This window comes from Vidua chalybeata, chromosome 16, assembly GCF_026979565.1.
Source record: "Vidua chalybeata isolate OUT-0048 chromosome 16, bVidCha1 merged haplotype, whole genome shotgun sequence".
Classification (NCBI taxonomy): domain Eukaryota; kingdom Metazoa; phylum Chordata; class Aves; order Passeriformes; family Viduidae; genus Vidua; species Vidua chalybeata.
In genome coordinates this window covers 16,323,011-16,345,022 of record NC_071545.1, presented here as the reverse complement: position 1 = coordinate 16,345,022, position 22,012 = coordinate 16,323,011, and the positions used below count along the sequence as shown (strand labels likewise).

The 22,012-nt window shown below is 52.7% G+C and overlaps 1 protein-coding gene across 1 annotated transcript in view; it reads right to left on the bottom strand.

The window, feature by feature from the left end:
• Positions 1-610: 610 nt before the first annotated feature.
• HS3ST4 (heparan sulfate-glucosamine 3-sulfotransferase 4) overlaps positions 611-22,012 on the bottom strand; it is a 54,441-nt gene continuing 33,039 nt past the window's right edge. Inside the window, exon 2 of the mRNA XM_053957950.1 lies at positions 611-4,152. Within this exon, the coding sequence (XP_053813925.1) occupies positions 3,516-4,152 (637 nt within the window). The 3' untranslated portion in view covers positions 611-3,515. The remainder of the gene's footprint in view (positions 4,153-22,012) is intronic.

Here is a 22,012-nt window from a genome sequence, read left to right as displayed (position 1 = left end):
TACCCAGTGTTAATGGTGCTTAATGGTGCCTGTAATTGGTGTCTAAAGTTATTTAAAAGTAAATTTACTAGAAAATAATTAGCAATTTTATAGTTCACTACTTCCTAATTTTGTCGATAAAAGTTTTTCTGTGGTTTTTATCAGATGACACAATAGGGTCATGCTGTGAAATAACCTTTTTTCAAACAAGCAGGAAGCTGTGCACACAAAATAAGATTAAAAAATTTTCCTCCAAATTTCTTACCCTGGCAGCCAGCCCTCTCTCATCCCTCTCTTTTATTTCACTGATTTATCCTTAATCAGCAGCAAGTGAAATCTTCCAGGTATTGCTCGGGGATTTGTTCTTTGTGGCCTTGGGAGGTGTGCCCCAAACTGAGAGGTCAGTGGGGAATGCTCTCCCCCACACCAGGACTTGCAGGCTGGCCCAGGTGGTTCTGGTCCTGGTCCTCATTCTGAGCCTGTGCCTTGCCCGGCCCTTTTGCCTGTGGGCTGTGGGCGAGTCACAGCAGCCAGCTGGGCTGGCAGCTCACGGCCAGCACTGTCCTGTTGTGGCTCCTGCTCATGGGGTATTGGTGCTGCTGGGGGGGCCAAGAGAAATGGAGCCAAGAAATGCAGCTGCTACAATGATTTATTGTTTAGTGCTGGGGGTTCCAGGGTTCAGTTCAGGACAGTCACATCGTTCAGGTACAGAGACACTGACGGACAGAGACGCACTGGGGAGGCAGTGACAGCACAGCAAGTAAAATTCAGAACAGACCCACTCTCCATTTCCAGTCTCTGAACCAGAAAGTACCAGCTTTTCCAGAACAATGAATCACTCAGTCTGTGTAGAAAATTAAATATAATTTATGCTTTGCTAATTGAAACCAAATACAAAATTCAATTTCCTGTGCATTCTAATGCTGACATTTGAATAGTTTTTTTTAAAAAAAGTGTTATTAACCTGACTCTCATTTGGCAGGCCTCTCTCTGGCCAGATAGAAAATAATCCCCCCATCCAACCCCAGCTGCAGTAGGGCATACATGAGGTGCATTTCCAAAGAACAAAACAAAATAGCAGTACCCCCCAGCCCACCCCAGTCCCCATGCCCCCAGCCCAGGGTGACTGGCATGCCCCTGCTCCCTCCCAGCACTGCAGTGCTGGTGGCACCACAGCTGCACCTGGGGAGAGGGTTGTGGGGCTGGAGCATCCTGTCCCACCATGCTGAGGGGTTGGTGTCCACGGAGCAGGCACTCAGGGCAGAGGAGCAGGGTCTCCTCTCCCAGTGGGCACCCATCAGCTCCTGCCGAGCTGGAGATGGCATCTGGTATAAAAAATAAACCTCTGAATATATGGCAGAAATGATGGGAGTGAGTGTGGGGGGCAGGCGGAGGGGCCCACGGGCGCAGCGTGTCCCCAGCCCAGCCAGGAGCCTCCATCCCCCGAGCTGAGCCCCTCCAGCTGGCAGCCAGGGCCAGTCCCAGCACTCAGCCCTGCACCACGCTGCGGGTGCAGCTCTCCAGGGACAGGCAGAGACTCCCAGACATCCCTCTGCTGAGGGGGACACTGGGCCTGGAGCCCCTTGTCCTCCACTCAGCATCTTGCACCAAATTATGCAACAACAGGTTTCATGTAGGACCTGTTCTGATATTTTAATAGCATGTGAAACACCATAAGATTATTCTTATTATATACTTCCAATTTTCCTGTAGTAATTTGGAAGTTTGTGAGTTTGTGAAAACTGTGCTATGTCAGGAGCTGTTTTTAAATCTGACCAGGCTGATGGGAACTGGCGTGATGTCAGCAGGGACCTCGCAGTGTCCCTCCAGCATGGGCCACGTAGTAAATGGTCCAAATGGCTTCAGCTCTTCTCATCCAATCCAAGGCACTGCTCATTTCATGGCGCAGTGAGCCACACAACAGGCCCTTAAACCCTGAGCAGGGCCAGCTTGTCACCCAAGGAATGCAACCAGATTTCATCTGGTTAGCTGGAGCTGTAGGGAGCTCTTTCACCTCAACCAGAACTGAGTCCTGGTCCTCCTGCAGCAACCCCTTCCTGCACCTCTGCTGGGGACCTGCCCAATGCGAGGGGGCTCTCGTGTGGCTACACCCCAAGCTGGAGGTAGTCTTAGCCCTCATCAGAGCAAAGAGAGCTGCCAGCATATCTGAGTGCCCTGAGAAATCACCATGCGAGGGACCGTTTCAGCAGCTCTGCATTTCACCTTTGCTCCCCCTCTGCCTGGTTTCCCGCAGCAGTGGAGGTGGAATTGTGTGAAAGCTCTGCTCTTGTCTGCTGGGCCCAGCAAACAGCTCTCATGACACTGAGGGATCGAGTGGGGACACAGGTTTGTTCAATAGTTTCTACCAGGATTTGCAAATTTGGGTAAGTTGGTAATTTCCACTAGAAAGCACAGGTTTTGTGCGCTGAGCAGTGCTTGCCCTGGGAATTAATTGCTCTTTTGTACTTCTGAAGTAAGATGAAGGCTGCTTCCCTGTTCTGCGACCCCAGCTGTCCACAGCAAGCAGCAGGGATTGCATTTCCAAGGTGCAAACGAGTGGCAGTGCCCGGGGTCCTGACTGTCAGACCCCGTGCCAGGGCTGTGCCAGGCCTCCACCTGCAGCCACCCCCTCGGTCCCCACTGCAATACTGGCTCCAAACCATGGAGCAGGGCATGGCACAGCCTGGCCACGAGGTGCTGTGTGGACACATGTGGCACCACACTGTGCCTTGGCAGCCGGGCTGGCGGTGGGAGCCTGGCTCACTCCTGGGGAGCCTGGAGTGTGCTTTCAGCTTCCAGGAGGGTGGAGACCTGTGGGGACCCCAGTTCTGATCTCACTGAGCATCTCAGCAAGGAAGGAACAACTCTCTTCCAGCAGTGGAATTGCACCCATCAGTCAGAGGAGAACTGAGACCAGGTGTCTGTGGCACTTGGTAAATTCTAGTTTTAGTGCAAGTAGTAATTGAAACGTTTGGTGCAAATGAAGTTCCTGTACATAGTTCCTTTGCAGCATAACTGGCTTTATTCCTTCCACACACAAAGACCAGTGTGCATGTGAGTGCACAAGGCCTGAATTGACCAGATCTGATGCTGCTGTTTGGGCAAAACTAAAGTGCAGGGCAGGAGAAATCAAATCGATGGGTTTGTCCCAGTGCTGGGTTTTGGGAGCCACCCTCTCGCCCAGCTTGCCGTGGCAGGAGGTCTGGACCTGCCTGCCTGGCTGCAAGGGAGACACCAGCAGCGAAATGTCGACACAAAGTGCCCCATCACCCTGAGGAGCCGTGCTCCCCCTGCCCCCTCCTCCTCCCACCTGCCCTGGCCCCCAGCGCAGCACTGGGAGAGCCCGAGTGCAGCCCGAGGTGACAGGCCACTACAGTTCCAGAACTGCACATGTGGGGCGACTTCTGCTGCAGCCCTGACAACACAAGAGCCTGTTACACACAGGGCTGAGCCTCAGGCCCCCAGAGAGTTTTGGGTCTCAAATGATGATTCACATCCCAAAAACAAAAAATTTTTTTTTTCCTGATTTTGTGGTTCTACTTATCACTTTCTTCCTGCTCCCACTGAAAATCTTGGCCTGTCATTTGGTAAAACATGACATTGAAGGGTTTGTAAAACTTCCGCAGTCTGTGGATGACGTCTGGGTCTATTTTGGGGTGAGTTCGACCCTTGGACTTGCCCAAACACCGGGGAGCACTGCTATCCTCTGGCTTCTTTAGGCAGGGAAACCCCTTCGTTTTATTAAAATAAAAATGCTTCTCTGTCACAATCCTCTTGAGGCCTAAGAAGTCCTGGACTTTGGCCATTTCTCCAGCTGGGTCAGTAATGAGCCTCTCACCACTGACAAACAGGATCTGGGAGAGGGGGAAGTACTGGAGCCAGTTTTCCAAGTGCAGGGCATAAATCCCAATGCGGATAGCACTCCAGGAGGCATCAATCAGCCCCAGAGTCCGGTTCTTGAAGGCCAGCACCTCGAAGGTGGGGATCTCTGGCTTTTTGGAGAGGGTCTGTGTGTAGTCCGAGATGGCGCGGGTGACGGGGTTGCGCACCACCACGATCAGCTTCGTGTCCTTGGCCATGGAGTGGATGCGCCGCGGGGCCTCGTTGGTCACGAAGTAGCTGGGGGTCTTCTCCATGGTGATCTGTCCCTCCAGCGTCTTGGGCATCACGTTCCTGTGCACAAGCAGAGGAGGTGGTTAGCGAGGAGCCAGGCAGGGTGGGCGCCTTGTGCAGGTGCAGGGACATGCAGGAGGAGAGATGCTGTCACTCCTGTGTGACCCCAGACCCAAGTCTTTCTGGCTTTGTTTCTGCTCAGCCCCTGGCCACGGTGGGCACCCAAAATGTAAAGTCAGCCTTGGTGACACACGATGCAGACATTTTGCCATAGGCGTGTGTAGACCAAAGCTAATTGGCACTAAACCTGCACAATACCTGCCTGCTCAGGAGCCATCTGCTCCCATTTGCTCAATTAAGCCTATTCACTCCAGAGCCGTGTACGGAGCGGCGCAGTTCGGATTACACAGGACCTTTTTGTTATGATGACATGCTTTTAAATGTCTCAGCTAATAAAACTTAATACAGAATAAGATCCCTTGCTTCTAGTACAATAATTAAATTTATTTACTACCTTGTATGTGAGAAAGAATGACTTTTCTTTTATCTCTAATTCACATGCTCTGTCAATAATTAATTGCTGCTGGGTTTTGAGCTTCCTGTGCAAGCACTTCTATTAGCCAAAAGGAATTTGCCTACTGGATAAATTAGCATGTAGCAAGATTTTCCTGGATAGCATATTACCATATTGTAAAATGAAACTGCAGTGAGATAGCAGTTATGTCTAAGAAAATGAAGAGGTAAATTCTTGTCCCAGTGCCACCAGTTAAGGATTATCATAGCCAGCCAGAGGGTTTTAAGTGATCACAGAATCACAGAATAAGCTGAATTGGAAGGGACCCACAAGCTGTCCCCTGCAGGAGTGTCACAGCCTCGTTCACACCTGTTGTGCTGCCAGATGTCACCGGGGCTGGAGGCTGTGGCACAGCCACACTGTGGCCCTGGCCGTGGGCAGCCCCAGCCCTGCCCCAGTGCCAAGGACAGGAATGGGGTCGCTGCCCTGGGGAAGCACTCATGGCACTGGGCAGATCTCCTGTGTCAGACACGGAGGATGGCAATGCCCATGGCCTTGCAGGATTATCCCTTCGTACTGCAACTATTTTTAGTACAAACATATGGTGAGGAAATAACGTGAATAGGCTTGAAATGGCTCTGTGAGAGCACCTTGGGCAGCGACAGCCACAGTAATGCTGACGTCAAACTGCTGGGCCCCAGGAAGACCCATTTCAGGAATAATGCAGCTGAAGCCTGGAGCAGAAGCAGATGATAGGCACAGCTTGCTAGATGTGCCTGTCAGTGTCACCTCATATTTGACTGCTAAAGGCTTCAACTGGCTTTAATGCCTCTGTAATTTGTGTATTCACTGCTGGCGCCATCCAGCCCACCATGCTTGTTCTGCTGAGAACAGGGGTGATGAGGGGTCTTCTGCCAAGGCAAGAGTGAGGGTGGGTTTGGTGCTGCCACAGGCCTGCCAGTGTCCTCGGCATTGTGGGTGAAGAGGCTGGTGCTCCTGTGGCTGCCCCTGTCCTGTTGCAGAACCTTTCCTGTTGAACAGTGTCTGTCTGAGTACCAGCAATGCAGCCGCAGGGCTGCAGGACTCCGTGTCTCAGGGCCAGCATGCTGGTGGCCAGGCTCTATAGGGAAGCCCATCCCTGTGGCATCAGGTCCTGCTGGAGCTGCCTTCCCAATGGCAAGGGGCCTGCAAGCCTGTCTTCTGTCCAGAGCACTCTGGTGCTTCATGCATGCCTTGCATCAGCCACTTGAGCAGCAGTGACACGAAGAGAGCAAGGTTTGGTCAGAATTATGTACCTTGAGGTATTTATTCCTTTAAGAAAAAAAATTAAGAAGAAAATTAAGAGGGATAGGAGCACTTGGGGACTGCAGATGCTGCAGAATTACAGACCAGCTTCCCTGGGGAATGCAGTACCCAGATTTAACAGCCCTGTGGGAAGGAAGTTGCTTTTATGGCTATGCATACCCAGCAAGACCCACCATATGATCAGAGATGAGCCCTTGGGTGCTCACTGCTGTACTGTGGGGGGTGGAGGAGTGGGAGGTGCTGCCACCAGCAGCGCTGCTCCATGCCCACTCTCACAGCCCATGGCTATCAGCTGCTAGGGGAGGATGGGGAGCGACCCACCTGCAGCAAGGACAACAGCCACAACGGTGTTCCTTCCTCACAGCAGCACCAGATGCCCCAGGGCATTTGGTTTGGTTTGTATAAAACAAACACACTGGGGGTTTTTAAAAGAAGTATGAACAAACGTGTTAATTACAACTGCCCCTTCACATGATGTTACCATAATAAATGGGAGCCAAGAAATTGCAGAGCTAATAATCTGGAAGTGTTGCCACATTTAAGGGCTGTGTTTAACTCCATGCACAATAAAGACAAATAGATGGATGGGTTGGCCCTGAGGAGAGAAAATGGGGAAGCAGTGATCAAGGAAAAGAGGAGGAGAAGCAGATTCAGCATTTGCTGTACAGTTTTAAGCATAAAGCTGGAAGCCACAGTGTGTCCTCAAGACACCCTGGCCCTGCAGAGCCCGGAATGACTGTGGCTCTGGGACATACATACAGAAAGGCTTTACCCCAAACTCTGCTGTGTTTCAGAATCCCTCCCCATGTGCTGCTCTAGTGGGGCAGGAGCCGAGCTGCACTGTGCAGGTGAAGGAGGCTGGAGCCTGCAGCCCTAGGGTCGGGTGCCTTGCATGCAGCCAGTGGCATGCAATAACTGCTGCCAAAGAGAGCGGCACACAGCACGGCCGGCTCCTGCTGCTGGGAATAACAAGGGTGTTAAAGCTGGAGCAACCGAGCCTCTGGCACGGCAGGAATGCTCCTCAGAGCAGTTAACCTTCACAGAGCTGCTGCCATGTGCTCTGCCCTAATTGCCTGTGTGCCGGCGGAATTCTAACCAGCTCTGTGTGTGCAGGCACAGCAACGCTCCGCATCGCTCTCCTGCAGCGGCTGATGCAGAGCAGTTTGCAGCATGGGGCTAGGGCTGTGCTCCCTCTGGAACACATTTTGGCTTTCCCTGCAGTGTTTGTGTCCCTTTCAAGGCCAGTCTGGTTGCCGAAGATGCATGGCCAGGGAGTGACTGCGTCTGACACACCTCCACAGGGCAGCGCAGCAGGTGAAGTGCTGGAATGGGACATGTCTACTCATGGCTCTGCCACTGGTGTCTCCCCACCTGCCACCTCTTCTCTCTTCATTACTGCTCACCTGAAAAGGGGGAACAGTGACAACAATCCGCTGGCAGGAGCTCTGCTGACACAGCATGAGCAAACCCTCTGCTCCCTTACGGGACGGGTCTCATCCCCTTGTGCTTGTTGGTGCAGCATCATTGCACTGTGCAATGCCAAAACTAAACTGTCACGGTGGCCTTGGACCCAGGAATTACCTCGTCCTCCAAGCAGATGATCCAATGTATATTACTGAGTACTTGCTTGGGCTTTTGATATTTCTCTCCTTTCCTGTTCGCTCCCCTGTGCTGTGCCCAGAGGCTGAGGAGGGGCAGACTGCTCTGTGCACCCCCAGCACCCCTGAGCTGCACAGGGGCTTGCTGCTCTCACTCCTTCAGGTTTCTGCTCTGTGCATAGAAGGCCCCCAGGCACTGTGGGCGGCAGGCAGGGCAGGTGGCTCCTGCCTGCCCTGGCTTGGAGCAGAGGCCCTCATTGGGAAAATGTGCTGTAGTAATTGCTCTTAACTGCTGGCTTCAAACAAGCTCTTTATTTTCAAAGGATACATTTTATAAATTTGCGAATTTGCATGTTGCCAAAATCCCCTTGTGGTTTATTTAAATCCAGATTATCTTGTTTATTCCTTCAGTCACAGCTGTCATTTATCTCTGTGTAGGCAGCTTGTTCACCATGTTGCAGGTTTCCTGCAATCCCACTCAAAAGGAGTCTTTGTTAACTGTATTTTCATATTCTCAACAAGAGAAAAAACTTCACAGCAACTCCCAGGGCTTGGGGAATCACAGAGGAGGACAAGGATTTGCACAGCTGCCATGAGAAGAGGAAATGGCCAGGTGCTGCAAGTGTCCCTGCCCACAGAACTCCTCTCTGCTGCTCCTTGGGGTGGAGCAAACAGCTGCTTTTGTCTTCTGAAAAGACAAACATGAATCCTTTTTCTTTTTATTATTAACACATTCCGGTATAATTGCTTGAGCTGTCAGCTGTGACCTGCCAGTAATTCAGCAGGCGTGGGACTTTCAAGGGGAGAGCGGCATTGCAACTGAGCCTGCAGTACGCATTAAAAGCAGAACCCATTTGCTATAAGCCCCCGAGTCAAATCTCTTGTTGAATTTGTTCAAACATAAATTTACAGCTGAATTTACATAGGTTTAATGTTTTATAATCTTTTCAGTCTGTGAATCTATATTCAAGAGTGAGTGCATTAGCTCAGAAATATTGTGCTTAACGCTGAAAATAATTTTAATCTCTCCAAAGTCCAATCCTTTGCACATCACTAAACCTCAGAAGCCAATCCCTTCTAATAAGAGACACAAAACTTGCATCTGTCGCTGCCTAATAGATTCACATTGCTCTAATTCAAACAGCTCACATATGTCTGTTAAAAAACACCAAAGGCAAATTATGAAGCCCTTTCAGAAAAGCGGGTGCCATTTCAGATTGGGGGCCAAAGGAACACAAACTATCCCCAGGAGACTCACTGGAAGAGTTTAATGGTTAGCAATGTGGTGGCTGGGAGAAGGGGGTGAACCACCCCTCTCTGTGACTTGCTTTTGCAGGGCTTGCAACCCCAGATTAGTGGTTGCCTCTACCGTTGGTTTCCCTCTTCAAAACAAGGAGCTTTCCCTCTTCCCAGTGTTTCCAAAGCCGTTCTGTGTCTATGCAGAACACACCCTTGTGAGGGGCAGTTTGGAGCTGCAAGGACACATCCTTGCTCTGTGTGCCACGTCCCTGCTGAGTTTCCCCCCAGGCCGTGCAGGACGTGGGAGCCCAGGACGCTACAGCCGGGGTGGGGGCAGCCCCGGACCCCAGTGCAGCCAGGGAACAAGAAGCAGCTGGGGCTTGCGAGTGTCCCTCAGCAGGGCCAGCCCTTCTCCCAGCGCGTCCAGGGCTGCCTGGAGCCGTCCGTCCGTCCGTCCGTCCGTCCGTCCGTCCTTCGGCAGCGCGGCCGATGGAGCGCGGTCCCAGGTTGCCATACCAACGCAGGTGCTAACGCGTGTTGACTAACTGAGAGCTGAGCCGATCAGAGAATGGCAGCTTGGAGTTGCCATGGCAACCGAGATGCCAAATTGGAATCCGTGTCAAAAGCAGAGGTATCCGAGAGGCGGCAAGGGGGCAGCGCCTGGCGGGGCTGCGGGCACCCGGCTGCGGATCCACCTCCACAGCCTGCCCTGGCTCCTGCTCCTGGGCTGCTGGCACGGCTCAGGGACCCCACGGCAGCTCGGCTGCACCTCAGCTGCCACCCCAGGACCTCCATTTCATGGGGCACAGCTCCCCTGCTCCCTCCCTGGCAGTCCCCCTGGCCTGCTGCCCCGGCAGGGGTCGGTGCTGCCCACCGCAGCAATCCGCAAATCCCGGACGCGGCTCCGCAGCCCAGGCTCCCACCCCTCGGTGCCTGGAGCGAGGATGCCACCCAGGAGCACTACTGCAGCCACACCCCCAGACACACTGAGGAAAGTCCTTCGGAGCACAGTCTATTTCTAATGTGATTTTTCACAATATCGCCTAGTCTAGAGTCCAGAAATCCCAATGAAAGGGCTTCTGTGTCTCCACAAAATGCAAAATCTTTAACGGCTCATTGGCATGTGCTTAAGTTGGTCTGGATAAGAAGTTACTCCTGAGAACCTGCTATTGATTCTGTCAAGGATTCAAAGGTTTTATAGGCATCGCTCAAGACCTCTTTAGTACTTGTAACTTCTTAATGGCTCTCATCACCAATGGAACTGGAAACATCCCCCAGCACCCGGGGAAGCAGCTGCCTCTGTGCCAGATGCTGGCCAGGAGTGTGGCTGCCCTCCAGACAGCCGGGCAAGCCTCCTTGGCACCCCGAGCTCGGGAGAGCCTGTGGCTCCTCCGGGGCCTTTTAGGAGGTGGGGCAGATACAGCGGCTAGGGAAAGGGGGGGGGGGGCAAATTGCACCCAGGAAGTCTCCTCTCCTCCTACCACTATGCAACAAAATCAGTGGGCAGGTGGCTGAGTAGCAGACAAAAATATAAATATGCTCTGATTTCACTGGGACCATCTGGCTCAGGCATGATAGGTGGGTAGGAATGCTATAATCATGGAGCAGAGTACTAAGCTGATCCATTAAAGTCTTTTAGCAGAAGCATCTATGGAACCTATATTAATCTGGCAATGCTTTGTGAACAGACATCACAAGGTTAGATCCATTCAGCTGCAATTAAAACCAGCCCTCACTGATCAGGCTAGCTGGGAGAGCTGCTGCAGCATTGTGTTCCCCAAGGCTCTCATGAGTATAGGCTGTTGATACATGCACAATGTAATCTGAAATTATGATCCTAATGCTAAATCTTGCTTTCTTCTGTTCTTTCCTCAAAGTGGATCTCCTCTGGGACATGGCTGCTGCCTTGTGCCCAAATCCCTTGCCTGCACAGCTCTCACACAAATTGGATAGGCTCAAGTTAGTGCTGTGGGGTTCCTGATGGGGAAGTGCCCGATGTGCTTCCTGATGGGGACTGCCCTTCCCCAGCGCCCTCCTCACAGCAGCTGTGGGAGGTACAGGGCTGTGCTGGCTCCTCCACCTGGGCAGCTCCTGGCAAGGCTGGGAGCACTCGGCACACACCTCCTCAGGTGTCACAAACAGCTCTCAGCACCACTTGGCTTTGGCTGTGCAAAGGAGCCTCAGCCCTGTGGATGGAGATGTGTATTCAGTGTGACATTGTTTGACCAGGGATAAATTTGGCCCAATCTCTCCAATTTTAGTGCAAGATTTATTGTTGGTCAGCGGTCAGCCGTGGAACAGGTTGTGAAAAAGGCTGGAAATGTGTATTTCTGTCCCCTCTGCTGCCAAAATGATTTTGACGAAGTCTCACTACCATTCCCTACAGAAGCACCATGATTCTACTCCCTGGAATCTCTTAGCGTTGTCTACTGGATTTAATTACTGTGTTAGTCACAGTTACAGCAGAGCACTGGAATGAGGACTCACGGGCAGGCAGGGCTGAGGCCTGTCTCCCCTCACTGAGGATGTTCAAGTCAAGCTAGTCTGCTCCCAGTCCAGATTTCCCTTCAACACAGGAGTTCAAGCCCCCTCGGTGCCAGTTCACTCACTTGCCGCTGTTTTTTGCTTGCCCCATGCCAGTGCTCAGCTACGGGGCAGAGCTACATGAAATGCACGTGCACATGCAATCTCTGCAGGACAGAAGACTCTCTGGAGCGTGCAATCCATTGCACCTTGTTGGCAGCAGCCATCACACGCGCTCCCTTCCCACCCCCTCGGGATTCCCAGTCTGGGAGTTCAACACCAACATGCAGCAAGATGAGCCCCCAGCCCCTTCCTGCCTCGAGCAGAGCAACAGGAGCCCACAGGGACAGCCGTGCAGGAGTGCTCCCACCCAGGAGTGCTCCCACCCAGGAGTGCTCCCACCCAGCTCAGCCCTGACGGTTGCTAAGCGATGCCTGTGGAAGTTTCAAGACTGTCAATTACAGGCGCTGTTGGAATTGCAGGCTGCAGTACCTGGAACAGCCAGTTGGATGTGGGAAAGCTACAACTCATGGGGAGAGAGCTCTGTGCACACCGTGCAGCTCGCACCTAACACTGATCAGACTCAACCGGCTGGTTCAAATCTCTCCAGTTTCCCAAAGACGGGACGGGCTCTTCCCAAAGAAGGCCAGGGAAATAAAATATTAAAATATAGTGGTTTGGAGCTGCATATCCTGAGGAGGAGTCCTTTTTAATCTTCTGGAAAATTTAATTCTACCAGGAAAAACACCCTGGCAATAATGGCTGCCTAAGTGAAAGCACCACAGCTGTATCATACTAAAAGCTTTTCAGGGAAAAGAGTAAATAAATTCTATTCTTCAGATGTATCTGGATGTTATCCTAACGCAGTGCCAGAGTAATAGGTAAGCCATCAACAGCTAAAAGGCTGGGAATTGTTATGGAGGAGCGATACTGCCAAATAGGCTGAAAACAGCAGTAATCGTTCACATCCTGTGCGGAGCTCCAGCACCGCTGGCAGCCGGGATGGGAGAGGGACTCCTGCCCTCCTGCCAGAGGGACCAGCATAGAAAGGCTGGACACAAAACCACCATCAAGGCTGCCACAGGAGCCCCAGGCTGGTCAGAGGTGGTGGCCAGGGGCATGACCCTCTGCAGTTTCCTGTTCCTTTTCTAGCTGTCAGTGAGATGGATCCATGCAAGCCATCAGTGCTGCAGGGCAGAGCAGCTGAAGGGCAGGTGGGGAGGTCACGGGCTCTCAGCAGTTGTTGGAGCTAGCAAAGCCAGCTCCAAATCCCTCCACAGAGACACTGAGTGGCGAGATCTTCCCAACTGCATTAGCTTCTCAACTGCACCATTTCCTATTGTTTAATCTACACAGGACCAGTGTTTGCATCCAGCCTCTGGGGCCCAGCAGATGCCCTGGGCAGAGCCCCAGTGCTCCCCTTGCTATTGCAGGCAGCAATGCCCACCAGTGCCCCAGCCCCTTCACTGCCTCCTCCCCATGCAAGCAGGAACCACGTCAGTTCCAGCATCAGAAAAGTCCTGCAGTGGCCAAGGCATCTCCCAACACAACTGCCAAGGCCTACACAGATCCAAGACTTATCCATTCCCACCCCAGAGCTTCTCCCCTGCCCCTGGAGGGAGTGATACCAGCCAGGCTGCTGCCAGGGCACAGCTATTTTTTATTTGCTTCTGTTGATTATTTTTGGTTTTAAGTTCATTTATTATGTATGCAAGAATGGTAATATACTGGCATCTGAGTGTCTTTTAGGCATACAATATCCTTATTATTCAAAGTGTTTTTTCCTCCATAATTGAATGGTTTACCTTATTATTACACTATGTTAATGACCCAGCATTTCCATTTTTCTATAGGATGCTTAATTGTAAGCAAAGTGCAATCAGAATCAGAGATGCCATCTGTAATTGACAGTGTCATAATAACAGCCAGGATTGCAGGAGCAAAGTACCAAAATAAGTAACAGTGGGGAGAAAGCTCTGAAACCCCTCAGGAAGCTGATCTGGGCTGGGACAGAGCCTGCCCACACAGGATGCTCTCCCCAAACTCTGACAGTTTGGGCATTAACAGAGATAGAGTGCTATTGATATCAGTTTGTACATTTAATCAGTTTTTTTGCAGTTTTCAGCAAGATGTGAACTATATCCCTGTCCAAGGCATTTGGTTCAAATCAGCTGAGACAGAGAATAATCAAGATTTATGATTCTCATTCTGACTCGGATCATACAGTCAGTGCAAACGGTACCGCAGAGCTTCCTCCCTGAGCCCCAGTGACATCCCTCTGCTTGCCCTCACACAGTGATTTAACGTCCATCCCAGGGACTGTCAGGATGCTGCTGCAGCTCCAGATAATGGTGACTCTGGGTTCTCTGCACTGTCCCCAGGGGCGGCACTTGAGGGGCACCGCAACCCAGTTTGGGGCTGGTTGGCAGAAATCAGTGAAACAGCACTTTGCAAAATAAAAGGGAATTCGTCTTGCTGTGCCTCCCAGCACAGCCTAGAGCAGCCTGGAGCACGAGCAGCCTGTGGCATGTCTGACCTCTCTTACCTGGAGCATCCCTGCTGGGGAAGTACACTGTGGGTTCTCACAGGTGAATCACACCTAGCCCTGCAAGAGTCAGGGGCCCAGGAGCAAAGTGAGCACTGGAGCTGCACAGGGAAGGGCCAGGAATAGCTCAGGAGGCAGCTCCCAGCAGCAGCAAGGGCCATCAGCACATCCTACAGGCAGTTCCATTTCCAGGGGCTCAGCAGCAGCCAGGGAGCCAGAGCTCTCCAAGAGCTCAGCTGGGAAGTGAATGTTTAGATAAAAATTAAATGATCCAAAACCAACTCTAATAAAACCAGCCAGGTGATGGAACAGAGCAATGGTGAGGCAATTTTCAAGCCATTTTGAAGGCAGCCGTGCTGTGTGCTGCTGGCTGGCCAGAGTGTGCTGTCGCTGGGATGCTCTGGTGGGCTCCTGCCCAGACATCTGCTCCCATCAGTACAGGATGGATGTGAGCCCAGCCAGGCAGTCCAGCCACAACTGTGGAGGAGGGTCCTGGCACATCCACACTGCCCGGCAGAGCCGGGAGTTCCCCTCTCTGGGCAGCACAGCCCCAGAATCCCAGCCCACAGCCCCGTGGCACAGCCCTCCAGCGTGTGGTCCAGGGGAAGAGTGTGCTGCGACGCCGCTGCCCAGAGCTCGGCAGTGGCTCCGTGCAGGAGTGGGGCGGTGGGAGCTCCACCTGGCAGAGGGCTGGCACAGGGGTGCAGGCTCCTCTTGCCTCCCGCCCTGCTCGCAGCGAGGGCAGGAGCACGGAGGCAGGAGGGCTGTGCCGAGGGCACTCCTGCTCCTGCTGCCTGCACAGGGGCCCTGCGCCGCTCTGTCTCAGCAGGGTTTGCTCAGCCACCTTTCCCCACATGCTGTGTGCAGCACCACTCAGGGTTAGCCAGGGCTCTCTGTTAATTCACACATGTAGTGTAACATCCAAGTGAGTGACAAAACAGCCTGATGCCTCTCCAGTCAATAGAGTAAACAATTCCTGGTTTGGATAAACAGAATTACTAGTGTTGAAGAGCTCTGGGCAGCACTGCACAGTCTGATTAGTGTAAATGCTAAACACAAACCAATTAACACTCTCTAAGTCTGCTTATCTCATGTCACTTAGTGCTAAAATAAAGGCTAACACTAAATACACACATTGATTTAGCCATTAAATCTAGCATCACTCAAAACAGCTCATTATATCACCGAGAAACAAATAAAGTCACCTGAATTTTCAGAAGCTGCTGTATTATGAACAATGATTCAATTGCTCCATCCTGCACTAGGGAGTCACTGCTCATGCTGAGAACAGACGGATACAGCTTCACCCAAAAATCAAACCTGGGCCACAGGCAGAGGTGACAGGTGACATCCCTGCAACACCTCAGGCAGCGCTGCTGTGGAAGCGCTTGGGGCTGGCCTGGTGCTGTGCCACCAGCTACAGTGCCCGGGTACAGACATCACCATCACTAACAACAATTGCTTGGCCAGTGCCAGCCATGAATCCCAGGCACCCATCAGCTCTGCTAAGGAAGAGAAAACCTCTCTACAGTCCCAGCAAACCCCACCACCTGCCAGTGCACTTTTCGAGAGCAAAAGCAGCACTGACAGAACATCCACCTTAGTCCCCAAAGAATCAAAACTACTTTGGGTTTGATTTGGGCTTTATTTAGGCTTTTCCTCAACTAGAAATTATTGAAAGCTGGTATGTGGGAAGCTGATGATAGGAATAGCCTGTCTGGGGGTATCCTGCCCTAACAAGCACTGGTAGCAGACAGAGGGAAGGATGTGTGGATGTTAGCAGGCAGTGTGAGATGTTTACATTCCTAATTACAGGGGCTAATTCTTTGCTTTGGCCAGGTATCCCTTCTGCAGACAAGGTTAATGGGATGTGAGAGACCACAGCTGCCACAGCACCAAGTGAGGAGGACAGGCAAGAGACAGCAGCATTAATCAGCAAGGAGCCATGCAAAAATGGTTATCTCAAGCTGTTTGGAGGCACGGAGTAAAAATAAATCTCCCTGAGTTTAATATTCTGCCAGTCAGCTCCTTTTTGTAGGTGGAATCTATTAAAAATTATCTTTCTGCTAAAATGCTAAAGTGTTTCTGACATTTAACAGCTTGCTTCAAGCAAAAAGGTGCAATAAATACATAGGAGAGCTAATTGGCACCAGAACATCCAAGATCCACCCAGCACGAGCAAGCACTACTGTGTCAGCTCCTGACGCCTCCAGCAGACCCCAGCATCGCCCCTGAGAATGGTCCCCCTGCTCCCATGTGCCCTGCTCACCTGGGGGAACTGGGAGGTTCCCACCATCATCCAGCAACTGCAGAGGGAGTGGTTGGAGCCAAGGGTCTGGGGGATACGTGCTGCAATCTGGTCCTACCCAAGTCTCCACTTCAAGGTACTTGGTTGCTGCAAGACGCAGAAGGAGCTGCTTGGCAATGTGGTCTCAATAAAAATTAATGCTTTAACGAGAAGCCAAATAGCTACAGCTAATGTTCTTCTGAATGAGATCTAAATTTTATTCATAAGCATCAGTGTCAGGACTAAAATAACAGTTTTATGGACACTATGAGCATAAACAGCTCTGCTGATTCAAAAACAGAAACTGCACTTCTGAATGAATCAACGTGCTCGTTTGGAACAAAAGCACTGTTCCAAACACATGCCTCAAATAAAAGAGAAAGCCAGAGAGTGTTCTCCTGGTGAGTCTGCTTCCAAGGAATGCATTGCAGAGGGGAAGGGAGACGAGGGAACAGTGATTGGGATTGTGCTAGGGAGAAGGAGCAGGGCACACTCAGGGACTGCCTGAGACAGGCTGGAGGTAGGGTGGGATGGTGTTTCCGTATCATCTGCATGTGGAAAAGAATCACAGGTGAGAAAGAAGAGTGTTACACTCCTGCAGAAATCCCTGCTGAGCTCCAGCATTCAGGACTGGATGGCTCTGGCAAATGGTTGAAATGGCCTTTGTTTATTTGAGGTCAATGCCTCGGAAAAGGGCAAGAGCCATATGGCTAAAAAGTAATTGATAAGGGATTTTTAGAAAAATACCTCTTGGAGAATGGGCTCAGACAGACAGAAGTCAGGTAGCCCACAGTGTGGCATGCACGTGTGGGCAGTGGCACAGCCACGCTGGCCAGAGACTCCAGAGCATGGCTGAAATGGGGGTGGAAAACACATTCTATATTCAGTGAGGAGTTTGTTGTCAGGCTGCTAGTGGAGCCTCTGGACGATTTGTTTACTTTACAAGGCCAATTAAGGGTCATGCAATAGGGAAGCACCAGCTCCAGCATCCCCATTCCCACACCCCTTCTGCAAATGGGAACAGGACCAACAGCACTTGGACTGAGCACTTCCAGTCAGCACTGAAACACCCCAGATATCATGATCCTCGTCCAGCCCTGAGAGCCCAGGCTCCTGAGATGAGGCAAGCCCAGTCCCCTGCACTGGGCAGCCCCCAGTCTCCCAAGAGTCCTGTGAGCTCGGGTTCTGCAGGGAGTCTCTCTCTGGGAGAGCCTGGCTTTGCTGCTGCAGCGCTTCCCATAACTGGGGCAATATATCTGTGGCCACAAATGAAAGATCAATATTTATTTAACAGACACAGTACCCTTTAGAGGCCCTTAATTGTAAATTAATCATCATTAACTGGCAGTAATTGAACACGCTGAAAGCTGTGATCGCTGCTATCCCCCACGGCAGGGTTTGGCACAGGCGCCAGCAGAGGGGACTGGGATAGAGGCAAGAGGTGGGAGAGGGACCCACAGTGGGCCCTGCAGGGATGCACATGCACTGCTGCAGCCAGAGGTTTGCTCAGCCCGTAGAAACCCAGCACTGGTGGGACAGAGCTGTGTGGGCTGGGGACCCGCACAGAACGAGGGGAAACCCTGGAGCAGGCAGGAGCCCCTTTGCTGCAGCAGCCCCGCACCCTCAGCAGGACACACTTGGTGCTTTGGCCCCAGTCTCAGCTCCAGCTGGAAAGGCAGACAAGACCCCTGGCCTGTGTGTCCAGCACAGGGGGCTGAGAAGGGAAATGAGAGTGACAGGCCCATCAAAGAGAAGGAAGACATGGCTCTGCTCTGCCTGCCCAGGGAAGCACCTGCCCAGCACCCATCAGCACCTGCACAGAATTCTGATGCTGCTCATCTGCTCGCTGCATGCTGCCTGCTGGAGGCACAGCTGGTGGCAGACTCTAAGCCCAGGGGATCCCTTCCCTTTGGGAGGGAGAAACTGCAGTTTGTTTCCTTCCAGCTTTCACAGGAATACAGACCACCGGTGCAAGCACCAGCTCTTCCTCCCCAGCCCTCAGAGCCATGGGGCATGAGCCTGCCCAGAGGCTGCTGCCAGAGGGATCCAGGGGGACACACGGAGATGCACTGCCACCAGCACAAGTGTTTTGGAGAGCGCTGCTTTCCAGACACCCTTGAACATTGGAGGGCTTTGGAGATACTGGTGTGCTCTCTAGTCTGGGGCTTTGGGCAGCTCTACCCTGTTTCTGGTGTCACAGTGATTAAGAAACAAAATCTAACGTCATCCTTGGTGTGAACACAGGCGAGTGCACCGGCCTCAGTGCCAGCGGGCTGTGTGGGGCGAGCTGGCAGAAGGAAATGCAAATTCTCTTTCTGTAAGGACGACAGTGGCATGAATGCTGACTTTATTAAAATGCAGAATTATTTCAGGGCTCTTTGTTTAGCTCAGAGCCTGGAGGTAATTTATGCACAAGGATGGAGCAGTGAGGGCTGTGCTCGGCTGCCTGGCATTGCCAGCAGTTCTTGGCCGTGCTCCTGGTGTGAAGGCTTTCCAACTCTGGAAGGAAGGTCTGGGAACCCACAGTCTCACTGCTTGTTCTTGCTGAAGAATTCTTCCTGTCCTCACAGCGCCCGTGTACAGCTGCTATGGATGGAGGCTTTAACACAGAGACTAATTAAGTGCTCGCTGATCAAGTCAGCTGGTCTTCTGTCCAGAGATATTCCCTCTCTGCCTGCCCTGATCCTGCTGCCCTAAACAGCCTGCCTGCACTGGGGCCTGGGGTCCGCTGTGCCCGCGTGCCATCCCTGAGTGCTGGTGAGAGCATCCTCCCCTGCTTCCCCACAGCTCCCCTGGAACAAGGTAGCACCACTGCCACACCGAAGCCTGGCCAAGGAACCTCCTGAGCCATGGGCCGGGAGGAGGGGCCCCTCTCTCTGGCCCACCATGGCTGTGAGCCCTCCTGTGAGCTGTGGCCACCAAACACGTTATCAGCTCTGCCCTGCCCCAGGTACCCTCAGGAGGGGCAGTTCATTGACTTTGCAGCCCATGAATTCTCTTTGGATTTGGAGACTCTCAAGGCAATCTCAGCTTCTGCAAATTCTCATCAAAACTTGGGACTTAGCTGGCGCTTCCACAGCTTTGGCCTCTGTATCAAAGGGATGTATGCGGGATTTGGCAGGAGAAATTCCAGAACCTGGCACAGAGATGACAATTAGTTTCTTGTGAATAAATACTACAACTTGAAAGGATGAGGTGCAGAACTCCAGCATGGCTGGAGCTGTCCTGGTCCCAGAAACAGCTGTGGGGGTCCTGCAAAAGTACAGGGAGAGCATGAAGCAGGGCTTTCCCACAAGCAATAGAAGGTGGACAGAAGAGAGGTCTCAAGGTCCCTGAACAGCAGCAGTAAGCTCACTTGCTCATCACCACAGTCCTGGGAGAGGGTCCAGCCACCAACAGCGGCTCGGCTGGAGCTGGCTAAGGCTCAGACCACTGCATTTCAGATGAACAGGTCCGGCCAGGTGCTGGAGTGAAGCAGCACAGCCCAGGGGCATGGAGGGATGCCAGGATGTGTCCTGGCAGCAGCTGGTTACTGCTGCAGCAGCACGGGGTGCAGGGACCAATGCCAGGCCCTTCACCTCTGCCAACCACCACTGCGAAGGCAAACAGAGGCTGCTGGAGCTTGTTGACAGGGAGGTTTATTGAAATGAAACCTCTGCAGCAGGTTATGTGCTCTTGTCTTGAGGAGTTTAAACCATGTTGAAGATCAGGCTAGATTAAATCCTTGACTTCCACTACTGCCCAGGAAGCCTCATCTAGGCTGATTCGCATTTTCATCTGCATACTAATGCTGGGCTTTAATCAGCAAGGAAACCTTCCAGCACATTGCTTCGAAGGTAAAAGTCTGCAGTGGTAGGCACACAGGGAGGAAGCCCCGGCCAGTTTCTTTCCCCCTCTCCCACGCCACATACACCAGATTTGCTGTATCTCAGCTGACAGGACACGGGGGCTCTACTGCCTAACCCCATGAGCTGCATGGCTGGCATTAGGCTGTGCTTGGGGAACATCACCGTGTTTGACACAAAGTCAGGCTTCACCGAGCCAGGTTTATCACCTGGTAAAGCTGCTGTGCCCAGACATCACAGGCAGAGCAGAGGGCCTGCTATTAGCAGGGGAAGAAGCTGGGGAATAAATCCATGACTTCTGCTTTTGTGCAGGTGGAGTGCAGATTTACATTGCAGAAGATCCGTGCCGTCTGTGTGACTCCTAAATCCCACCCCGCCCCTCACACATCGATGCCAGCAGCTGGTCACAGCCCGCAGGTTGACAGGAGGAGGGATGGAGCGCTGAGAGCGCGCGGAGACGAGAGCCTGGAGCCAGCCACCCTTCTGGAGGGAGACACTATTCTTAGGCGGGTATTTGGAGGCAGTTCAGAGGAACCTGCCTTGCCACACTTTTAAATTCCTCTCTCTGCAGTGGCACAGTGACAGAAGCCTTCCCGTATGGTACCGTGGGAGGGAAAGCTTCCGCCCGCCGTTGCCTGTGGCGGATGCCAAGCGGCGCGCTGGGCACCTGCCGTCACGCGGGCTGGCACCCTGAACTGCGCCGGCTGCTCAGGGCAGCCACAACCCCCAGCCAGGGCAGCACTGGAAGCAGATTGCCCACACCGGGTGGGTTCCTGGCCACAGAGCACCGATTCATGGCACTCAAACACCCTGTCTCAACTCCCAAGTATCCCGCTTCCCTAAACCTCTTCACTTCTCATTCCTCACATGATGATCTCCTTGCTACACATGCCACCAATTACTATGCAAAATAATAATGTTAATGCCCACATCCATTAGCAAACAGACAATGAACTCTCTGGCACTCACCAGCAGCAGGGACCTGGCACTGGGACCACAAGCATGACCTGCAGAGACACTGGGCTGGTGGTACTGGGACAGCATGGCTGGGAAGGAGCTGAAGAAGCCTCAGATTACATGGAAGGAAAATGGGCACAGCCTCAGCAGGAAACAGTTCTGTGACGTGAGTGGCTCCATTCCAGCTGACAGTGGCGCCAGGTGCCACCAGCCTGCCAGCCTGTGCCCCGTCTGCTACAGGTTGCCACTGTGGCACACCCCATCCCAGTGCCACCCCGCACTGTCATTGCAGGGCAGCACCATGTCATGCCTGCCCCGGCCCGAGCTCCTGCCTGCCCTGGTTCCTGGCTGCCAGGGACAACACCGACAGGTCCAGTTCCAACAGCAAGCACTGCATTTCCACAGACTTTCCTAGAGGAAATGTTTCTCCTCTGTATTTGGAAGTTTCTTGGAAGTTTCCAGCAAACATATTGCAGGTAAGCAGGGCTGGGGTCAGCCATCCTGTACCAGAGGCAGCCGTGCAGCCCCACTGCAGCACACAGAGGTGTGAGAACATTAACCACCGCTGCTGAGCTCCTTTCCTGCCATTGTGTCACAGCCCTAATTGTGCTTGTTAAGTGGAATGTCTTCCTGGCACTTGCTCGGGGCCGCGGCTCGTTCAGGTAGGACAGACCCGGATCAATGCTGCTTGACAGGCGATGCACTCCGACGCACTCCCAGCAAATGCTGCATGGCCTGTGCCCCTCAGAGTGCTCACACCCAACGAGGAGGGCATCCTCCCGGGGCCCAGTGGCCCCGGTGTCGCCGGCGCACTGTGAGGAGGGATGTCTCTGGCATGGGCGTGTGCTGCCGCACCAATGCTGCATATCTGCGCCGCTCTCCCTGCACAGCTTCTGCCACCAGGGCACCAGCCTCCCCGGGAAACCTGCTCACATTGCCAGGAACAACAACCCCCTAACAGCCTCGTCTCAGCTGCTGCTCCTGTGTGACCCCCTTGCCCTCGAGGGGCTCTACCACACAGGACACTTGGCAGCCCTGCCTTTCATGGTTGTGCTGAGCACAGGACGAAGCTGATGCAGACCCAACACTCTCAGCATCACAAGTAAT